At 34.5% G+C, this 10,456-nt stretch overlaps 2 protein-coding genes across 3 annotated transcripts; one reads left to right on the forward strand and one right to left on the reverse strand.

The window, feature by feature from the left end:
• The first annotated feature begins 337 nt into the window (after positions 1–337).
• Positions 338–3,440, forward strand: LOC137825848 (uncharacterized). 2 transcript variants are annotated; one of them, XM_068631633.2, is made up of 3 exons: positions 338–432; positions 646–2,466; positions 2,972–3,440. In XM_068631633.2, the coding sequence occupies exons 2-3, from the start codon at positions 673–675 to the stop codon at positions 3,080–3,082; spliced, it is 1,905 nt and encodes a 634-aa protein (XP_068487734.2). In that variant the 5' UTR covers positions 338–432; positions 646–672; the 3' UTR covers positions 3,083–3,440. The 2 variants fall into 2 exon arrangements, with proteins under 2 accessions (XP_068487734.2, XP_068487733.2); XM_068631632.2 differs by having other exon boundaries at positions 368–493.
• Positions 3,441–6,422: 2,982 nt separating this feature from the next.
• LOC137826879 (receptor-like protein 7) lies at positions 6,423–9,657 on the reverse strand. Its single transcript, XM_068633035.2, has one exon. The coding sequence runs from the start codon at positions 9,505–9,507 to the stop codon at positions 6,601–6,603; it is 2,907 nt and encodes a 968-aa protein (XP_068489136.2). The 5' UTR covers positions 9,508–9,657; the 3' UTR covers positions 6,423–6,600.
• Between the last annotated feature and the right edge of the window lie 799 nt (positions 9,658–10,456).

Here is a 10,456-nt window from a genome sequence, read left to right on the forward strand (position 1 = left end):
GAAACAACAAAAATATTATCTTTTTTCAATTCTATTCTGTATGTTTAATAATGGGTTAGTTGGTGATAACATGATCATTAAACTTAATTTAAAAAATTGAGTCTTTAATCATATAAAGTTTTCTTCAACGGAGTTCCAAGTATCAAGTATGAACACTTAATTTTTTTAGCTTAGAATTTAATTAAAAGTATACTATTTTTAAGAACCATATTGTTTATCTAGCAGACTTGAAAAATACTGAGTTCAATAACCAATCATCACTTGTTAATAAAATATATATTCATTAATTTAATCTTTTAGAATAAAAGTATTTATCATTACTTAATCAATGCTTACCAAAGCTCATAATTTAGATATGATGAAAGGGTGAAGATTGGGATGACTTGTGGAAAAGGGAACAACACAACAAAAGACAGAGTCCCATGAAGACAAGTACCTATTCTTTTTCACAACTTTTCACTTCACTCTTCTTCCTTTGTTGTCAGTTTAAAAGGTTGTGTTCTTTACTATTTTTACCACAAAACAAACCTTAGAAAATCAAACTATGTATCTCTGTTTCTTTTCTTAGCCATTCAAATCTGACACAAGATATGTTTTGTCATTAACATTCACAAATTGTATCTATCCGTTGATTTGCTTTTGCAGTTGTGTTTGTGTTCTGTTCCACTCTTCATGGACCTTGTCCCTTACTCTGATCCTAACTCTGCCACGTCCACGCCGGCGTGGCACGACATGTTCCGATCCGCCTCCCTTCGAAAGCCCTCTTCCGATCCAGCGCCGCCGCCACCGCAGCCGCCGAATGCCGACAAAAAAGTCAACCCGTCTGGTGACTCACAGGCGCGGCTTGCCCTTTACATAGCCATGGCTCACGCCGGCCTCGCCTTTGCCATTCTCATCCTCTTCTCTCTCTACAAACTCCTGCAACAGTACCTCAAACCCCTGCAATGGGCCATCCTCTGCTCCATCCCTCTCAGACTCATTCACCAAGCCATCGTTTCGTTTTGGTCTCACCCTCTCAAACTAGGTCTCCTCCACACTCTCCTCGCCCTTCCAGTCACCGTTTTCTCGCTCTTCGTTACCAGCCTCGCGGAGATTCGCCAAGCTTGTCTCACAATCCTTCTCCGGAAACCAAAGCCCCAGAATGAGGACTCGCGGAAGCTTAGTGGGTTCTCCACTCTGCTTCGTTTGCTCTTGTCTTTTGGGGTCTTTGTTGTTGCTTATGAGAGGCTTGGTGCTGTTGGGTCTCTGTCACTTCTCGGATTAAGCTTCGTTTTCAGTTCCAAGAATGTAGCTTTCAGTTTCTCTCCCTTTGGGGCGTCTTTCACCAGAGGGATATTGAAGAGGTTGAAAACCGTCGTGGCTGTTGGGTTGATTGTCGGCATGATTGTCGGGTTCTTGAGTGGGGTGATTTTCTTCTCTTACAAGATTGGAGGTGAAGGGAAGGAGGCAGTGATCTCGCTGAAATTGCGAGTGGAAGAGAACAACTATGCTGAGAGAATCGGTGTGAAGAAGTGGATTGAGGAGAATGACATTGCTGGAGTTGTGGATAAGTACACTAGTCAGTTCTATGAGACGGTTTCTGATCAGATTGATGGGTTGGCGGCGCAGTACAATATGACTGAATTTGTGACGGTTGTTAAGCAGTTTGTGATAACTGCTCCTGCTAGTGCTAACTCTTCTCAGCCTTCAACGGATTCATTAATGGTGGCTTCACCGCTCGCGGAAAGGATCTTGAGTTTGAAGGGCAGGGTTAGGAACAGAGAGTGGGGGGAAATTTATGCAGAACTTAATACCCTTTTGCAAGAGCTTGTATTCACTAGGGAAGATTTGGTTGAGAGGGCAAAAGGGTATGCAGTTAAAGGGATAGATGTTGGTCAACGTGTTTTGGCTGGTGGTACAAGTGTGCTTGGAAGCGGTGCAAAGTTTGTGTTTTCCATTTTGAACTCTGTAGTCTCTGGTGCTGCAGAGGTTTTCAATTTTGTGTCTCAGACAATGGTGTTTTTCTGGATTTTGTATTACCTCATAACATCAGAGTCCGGTGGGGTAACAGAACAAGTGATGCACATGGTTCCAATTTCAAACTCGGCTAAGGTAAAATGCGTTGAAGTGTTGGATAAGGCAATTTCAGGAGTTCTTTTGTCCACTGCTGAGATTTCATTCTTCCAAGGATGCTTGACTTGGCTTTTGTTTAGGCTATACAGAATACATTTCTTGTATGTGTCAACTGTTCTTGCCTTTATTAGCCCTTTGCTTCCCATATTTCCGTCTTGGCTTGCAACAATTCCAGCAGCACTACAGCTAGTGCTGGAAGGAAGATACATAGTGGCCATTTTCTTGTCTGTTACTCACCTTTTCCTCATGGATTATGGGGCAACTGAAATTCTGGAAGATGTGCCCGGACACAGTGCATATCTTACTGGAATGAGCATCATTGGAGGAATTGCTTTGTTTCCATCTGCTGTAGAGGTAAATTTTTACCCTCCATCGTTTGATGTTCTGATCTCTTTCTGTAGAGTATTGTTTCTATGCATTGTTCATGTAAAAAATTTTACAAGCCAGTCAATAAGAAATCATACTAATACGTCTTTTAAGAAGATAGTGATGATAAAAGTGGATAAACTTATCATACATGGCAATGACAATTGTGGTAGAATGATAGTATAACAACACTTTACACTATAGTTCATAGACTGCATACAATTAGAAGTAATAGTCTCACATGCATTGTCATTGTTTAGATTAAGTGATCACATGAAGTTCCAATCCAACCCATGCTTGTTCTAAAATTTAGACTGGTTTGGCTTTATACCTTGATTTGATATTGTAGTCTTCTTTTGTAAATTGTGTGTGAACATGTGGATTCAATGAATATGTGTAGTATCTGGGGTCCGCTTCATCTTATAAGTGAGCTTGTATAGATTTACTTCTCTTACATTCCATAGCATTGCTGAAGGAATTTGTTGGTCTGCAGGGGGCTATTATGGGGCCATTAATAACTACAGTCATGATTGCTCTGAAGGATTTATATGCTGAATTTGTATTGGGGGAGCCTGATGATAAGGTGAAGCAGAAGGAAAATTAGGCATCTATGTGTGTCTATGATTGTATATATATGCTGTTGAAGATGGCTGCTGGTACATTGTTTGTTGTTCTATGCCATTCTAGCAGTGGAGCTTGTGTCAAGGGCTCATCATTTCTTTGTAATTATTTTTTTATTTATATCATTTCATTGTTGTAATTGACCAGATATAGGACTTTGTTTTCCTCTCTTTTTTTCCACCATTTTAGGGGCATGAAGATTTACACTTGGTGGCAGTGTTCGATGGTTGTAATAGTCCTGTGTTGTATCTCTGAAAGAATTTTTCAGATTCTTTGTACCAGAAGAGAAATATGAAATAAAGAAGAGAAAAAAAATCCACAAATGTTTGTTCGGCATAAAATTTTCTGTAGTTTTCTTTTGATTTAGCCATTGTGATAGGTTTCAGTTACTGTTTATTTTCCTCCCAAGGGAAAACTCACTCTCCTGAAGTGGGTTTTTGCAGAAACCTACAAGATACTCAAGAAACCACATGTCTCTCATTGCATGTTCATAGTTTTAAAAATTGAGCTAAATAATAAAATTATTATTTGTTCGACTAGTTTCGGAGACTTGATCGTCGGAATATTGTCAACAGTTCCTTTCATCTTATCGTGATCTCTAAACTTTCAAAGTTGCAATTATAAAGGGATAATCTCGAAGATCACCTTCAAATTCTTGATCTTCAGTTTTACATTTGACGTCCACTGTGAAGGAGGTAAAATTAATCCTACTAATCACTGAAACATTATTACTATTAGTATTTGACTACAAGTGTCTATTTATCTAAAATTAATTAACTACCTCTTTTCAGTTGTGGAGATTATTGAATGTACTAAGAATCAAAGGCTACTATCACTATCAGCCATAAGGTCATATTTTTTCAAATGGGGCTGAGAAAATGTGTGCAGAAGTTCACAAAGTATACAGAATAATAATTTCTAAGTTTGTTTCTATGCAAAGAGAGTCTAGTTTTGGCACATTTTAGTCAAAAGACTTTCACTAATTCAAATGATACTGCACAGTATTTGACTTTGTTGTAATTCTAAAGAATAATTTTAGGGGAATTTTTAATATTTAAATATATTTATATGTTCTTAATTTTTAAATATACAATTAAATTTGTATGGTTTTAATTCCAAATAATTATGCATAAAAAACAGGGTTAAAATTTGTATAATGGCCAAAATTGTTAAACAAATCACTGCTTTGTAACATCTATCACTTCTTTGAGTAGTTCACATTGTAGCAATTGACTTTCACACACATAAAGTATTGATGTGTAAGTGTTACTTAAAGTGTAAATAATTGAGCATTATCCTCAAGAAACACATGGGGTGAGAGTGAGAGTGAGGAATCTAAAACATACACAAAATCTTCAAAGGGAAATTTGAATCAAATCAAGAGTGCACACACTGACTTACTTTTTGTCCTCTTATTTGATGTATTATGCAGAAAATTCTACTGAAGTTATTTCTATTTTTTTTTTTAATTTTACATCAACTAGTCATTTTATAGTATATAAGTAAGTACAAACTGTATCTTATAAACCGATTTTATCAGGTTAAGTTAGATTAAAGTACAATTTTTTAATATATCTCAAGAATTCAGCAAATTTCATATAAAAAAAATCATAGCTTTCTTTTACCAGTACATAAGTTCATATATTTTTCTTTTTACATGTATGAAAAATGGACTATGTAGTAATGTTTTTTATCTAGCTTAAGAATTTAAATGAGTTAAAAATTATACATTGATTAAAAATAAAAATTAAATTAAATATAAAAAAAATCCATACACATAGTTTTGAATAAGAGATGATGTTTTTTTATATTGGTTGACTCATAATTCATTTTTATCCAATTTTTCAATTGTAATAAAATTATTCACATTTAAAAATTTACTCTTAGAAATCTAAATATCAACTATTTATGAAAAAATTGAATAACATAAAAGAAATCTTTAAAAGTAGAAAAATATTATTAGTCTCTTCAAATTTAAGATAAATTTAAAATTAACCTTTAGAGTTACATAATTTGAAAAATACAAAATATGTAATTTGATAAATAGTATTAATCTTTAGACTAAAATTATATTTAAATTAAAGTAAAAATAATAGTACAAGTCAATTTTTCTCCAGTTGTTGTAATTGGTCGATTATTGGCCTGAATGAATGAGTTTTTGAAAAAGAAGTTCAAATATAATAAATTACAGACAAATAATTATCAATTTTTTTGTTTTTTTGTCGACGATGATGCACTTGCCAATAAATGTGATTTTTTTCAAATAATATTCAATATTTGTATAGCCAACAAATCTAACCTAAGCAAATAAACCAAAGTCACATTGAAGAATTTTATTTTGAAAATTTTAATTTATGTCAACAATTTTTAATAGATTGTAAAACTCAAATTTTCCGATTAAAATACTATAATTTAATTTATTACACAGTAACAAGTTTAGAAATTACTTATAACATGATTTGTAATTGATTGATAATATTAATTGTAAATATTAACGTAATAAACCTTTTGCTTGAACTTCGAAGTTTTTATTTATTTATTTTTCTCGGTGTGCACATGTTAAGAATGGTGTTTGGGCTTCAAGTTCAATTGTGCTTATTTCTTAGGGTATTTTTTTCTTGCATCCCTAATTTTTTTTTCTGCACCCCTACATTTTCAAAATAACAAAATTAACCTTTCAAAATTGTCGCTCGTTGCCCATTGTAAACAAACAAATGCAATGTAAGGGTGCAGAAAGAAATATCCCATTTGTTATCCATCTTCTGAAAGTGATTGTGATGACTTTCCTTTGCGAGATGACTGTTTCTTCCTGCACTTTCATATGTTCTTTTTTCAATTCCATAAATTTTCATATTTCCAAAAATATCTTATGCAATATTTCAAATTATGTAATCCGAAAGTATTTTTTAAATTTATAATTAGCTTTTGAATTACGTACTTAGTAATTACTAAATCGTCTAGTTAAAATCTCTACTTATAAATACATAGCACACATAACAGTTAATCTCAGAATAAACTCAATTAAATAAATCTTAATTGAAAGAGTTATTCATGATTACATTAAAAAATAATCTTTGATTAAAACTTTAAAGTGTGAATAAAATCAATCCAATGCAATAAACTATAATTTATACAAAACATCATATTGTGAAATATTATTTGCTGCCAATAAAAATATGTTAACGAAATAATTAATAGAAATGACAATCCTTCAAAACAAAACAAATATTGCTTATAAACAAAATTAATCAATTTAAATGTAGATGTTATGGTACGCATGCAATTAGTAAATAAATGAAACATTATCACAAAGGATAATTTAGTTTTAAATTTTAAAGAGAACACAAACTTGCTAGATTTATAAACCTTGAAACACTCTTACAAATTCACGGCAATTAAAGAAAAGAAAACAACATATAAAGTATAATACTTGCATGAGCTGATTTACTCTTTCATGAGTCCTCAACTCAACACAGTGTTCCTTTTCAGCATATAACTAAGTCAACCACCAAACATTCTCACAAGAAATTCAGGCTTTCCAATGAGAAATACAAAGCTTCCCATCACCACTCCAAATACCATTCCACATCCATATCCTATAGCCACTGCTTTCCAACCAAATCCAAATTTGTCTTCTCTCCACAAGAAATGTTGATCATGCTCCTCCCCACATTTCACTGACAATGAAACTCCACATAAGCCCAAGTTTCCCTCATAGGAATCATTCATAAAAGAACCAAACTGCTTTCCTTGAGGTATTTCTCCCACAAGATTATTATAGGAAAGATTCAGCACTTCAAGAAACTTCATATTCACCAATTCTGTAGGAATCCTACCAGTCAGCCTATTTGAAGATAGATCCAATGACTCCAATTTTATCAGATTTTCCATGGATTGGGGAATAGGACCACTGAGTCTATTGTGGGAAAGGTTGAGTCCATTGAGTGCTTGAAGCTCTCCAATTACATTTGGAATCTCTCCTTCAAATTTATTTCCTGATAAATCAATGATCACAAAGTTTGTTGGAATTTTTTTGAATACCACACTCGTACCTTTTGTTGTTACAGTCGTAGGTGAATAATATGTTGCAAAATAAGATCGCCATTCCACGTATTGCTGTGGATTGCCAACCACCTCATCTTGAACAATATTCTTCATGGATTCAAAACTTTGTATGTAGTCTTTTGGAATTGGGCCGCTGAAGTTGTTGGATGAGATATCAAAAATCTTCAAACTGGGAAATCCATGCTTGGTATTGAATATGGGAATGGGACCGTGCAACTTATTAGCCCGCAAAACCAACACTTTCAAATTCGGTAGAGTTGGAAGCCAGTAGGGAAATGTATCTTCTATTTGATTATTGCCAAGATTTAAAACCCCCAGTTGCATGCAGTTGGACAAAGATTCTGGCAAAGGACCTTCTAATCGGTTGTCATTGAGATTCAGATTCTCGAGATTGTTCTTTGAAAAGGTATTTGGCAAAGTTCCATTAAGTCTGTTCATTTCTAGACTCAAAATGGAAAGGATCGATAAACTCGCAAGGCATTGTGGAATGGTGCCTGTCAACTTGTTATTGGACAAATCGAGAATCACAAGTGAACTTGCATTGCAAATAGATGAAGAGATACCACCAGTGAGTAAGTTGTAACTTAGATCAAGAAGTATGAGTTGGTAGTTCCTAGAGAATTGGTCCACTGGTGTTGTCAAAAAATTTTGGGCTAGGTTTACCACACCTAAAGAATCTATTTCATGCAACCAATTGGGCACTTTTCCATTCAATTTGTTGTTGGACAAAATGAGAGATTCCAAAACTGGGACTTTTCTTGATAATGTTGGAAATTCGGTTAAACCCAAAGAAGACAAGTCCAACTCGAATAAGCGGGAGAAACTATAATTGACACTTGATTCAAAGTTTAATGATAATTGACTTAAATTTGAAAGGTAAAGTGCTTCAAGATTTTGGAACTTGGAGAAAAGTGAAAAATTGACAGAACCACTGAAGTTGTTCGATGACAGATATAAATAAGTAAGATTGACAAGGTTGAAAATTGATTCTGAAATATTACCCTGTAGCTTGTTGTAACCCAAAGATAGATGCAGCAAGGAATATGAGGAGATTGCAGGTATATGTCCTGTGAACTGATTATTCGATAGAAATAAAGACAGCAACGATGGCAAAGTGAAACACCAAGAAGGAATTGTACCATTTAGCAAGTTGTCAGTCAAGAATAAAGAAGTTAGATTTGAAAACCCTGCTATTTTGTTGGGTAGCGGTCCCTCTAATTTGTTACCTGATATATCCAAGCGAATGAGGTGTTGAAGATTTGATAATGTTGATGGCAGCTCACCTTGGATGTTGTTCTCACTTAAATCCAATTCTTCAAATCTGTTTGACTGATGAAATACATTTGGTATTTGACCACTGAGATGATTATTATAGAGACGCAGAACATTTAGACGTGGAAGGGTTAAGAGTGAGGATGGAATTGAACCATCGATGGAATTGTATGAGAGGTCCAATAAAGTAAGACTTGTAAGGTTAGAGAAAGAAGGAGGGATTGGCCCTTGGAATTTACAAGTTGAGATTTGTAAGACGTTGAGAGAAGCTGAGCTACAACTCAGGCTTGGAAGTTGGCCATGAAGGTCAACATTATCTGATAGATCTAGGTTTTGCAGATTTGGCAAACAAAGAATGTCATCGGTCAACTTTCCCTTCAACCCAGTTCCTCTAAGACTTAGAGTGACCAGAGAGGAAGAAAAATTGAGTGACTTCATTGAAGTTGATGACAAATCTGTATTATTCAAAACTAGCACCCTTAGTTCGGTTGTATTTTTGAGCATCCTCTTCCATGTGCCTTCTTTCCACTTTAACTGATTATATTCTGGGAGAGAGAGATCAAGTGATTGTAATTTGGAAAGATGTGAGATTTGAGGAGGAATTTCACCTTCAAAGTTTGAAGAAGACAAGTTGAGGTGTGTGAGGCTCACAAACTCACCTATTGGAGATGGAATATGAGAGTTGGAGAAGTCATTGAATGCAAGATTGAGTGATTGCAAATGAGAAAGAGTGAAAAGGGTACTGTTTGCATTGATTTTACCCTTAAGCCCAGCACATGCAAGGTCGATGGCAGTGACATGACCAGAAATGGGGTGACATGTGACTCCAGACCAAGAGCAGCAATCTGTTCCATTTTTCCATGTTGTAATGGTTGGATGATCAGAACTATAAGTACTAATAGTTAAGGAGGCCTTGAAGTGAAGCAGTGCAAGGTTGTCATGGGGGTGACAAAAGGAATGGGAGAATGAAAAATGAAAGAGCAGCAAATGGCAACACAGAGGAAACAACAACCCCATTCCCATGGATGCTTTCATTCTAACACACAGACTTAGTATAAAAGAGATATACATGGAAGAATAAGGAATTAAAGATGAATATTTATAGCCAAATTAAAAGTTGAAATAAGGTTTTGGTGGTTAAAATTAAGTTTTGACTGTGGTCCTAGACTCCCTTCTGTTGAACGGATCAGAAGTCATTGCGGATCAGAGACGACAAAGTTATGCTCTGATTTTATACAGATACAATTAGAACTGAAATACTTTGGCACTTGCCCACTAAATAATGATGATGATTACTAATTGACAAGAAAATATTTTATTCTTAAATGCCCATTTCTGTTTTTGTGGCCAAGTGACACAGGTTCTTCCCATCATTATTCCGATATTACAATGGCACAATGTTGGCGCTATCACACTTCCCTATTACAAAATGCCAAAAGTAAGGAACAAAGTAAGATAATGGGTGTGGCACAAGTTTAAAGGTAGATTTAGTAGATATCAAGAAAACCAAAGAAAATGAAAAACATAATAAAGGATAATACATCCAATTCAATATACAGTCATTACAATGCACTTGCACTGTAGATTTGGATTGAAACTACTTGTCTAAACCTTTCCTATTTATGTATTAAAATGATTCTTGATCCAATCATCAAAACATCCAGATCTGATTTCAGCGAAATGATGTAACATAAAAGCTTACTAATCAATTTATATGATGCATTTAGAATCCGTTTGTAACTTGATATGCATCATGCTATTTGTTGGTGGAAGTATAAGTAAGGTACATTTTCAACAAAGAAATCACAATTCATGTAATCCTCCAGATTTTCATCATTATCTATAAACTTTTTATTTGTTTTAGTTTCCGTCAGTGATCAACGGATTTGTCCAAACTGGAGTTGGACCTCACGGTGTACGCAGCAACAAGTTGAGCAAAAGTATTTCAAAATGCAACCAAATTAAGGATGCTAGTTTTGAATTATACAGATTTGTCATCAACTTCAACGAGGTTACTCAA

Source organism: Phaseolus vulgaris, chromosome 8 (genome assembly GCF_051622355.1).
Source record: "Phaseolus vulgaris cultivar YP4 chromosome 8, ASM5162235v1, whole genome shotgun sequence".
In the NCBI taxonomy this organism is placed as follows: Eukaryota; Viridiplantae; Streptophyta; class Magnoliopsida; order Fabales; family Fabaceae; genus Phaseolus; species Phaseolus vulgaris.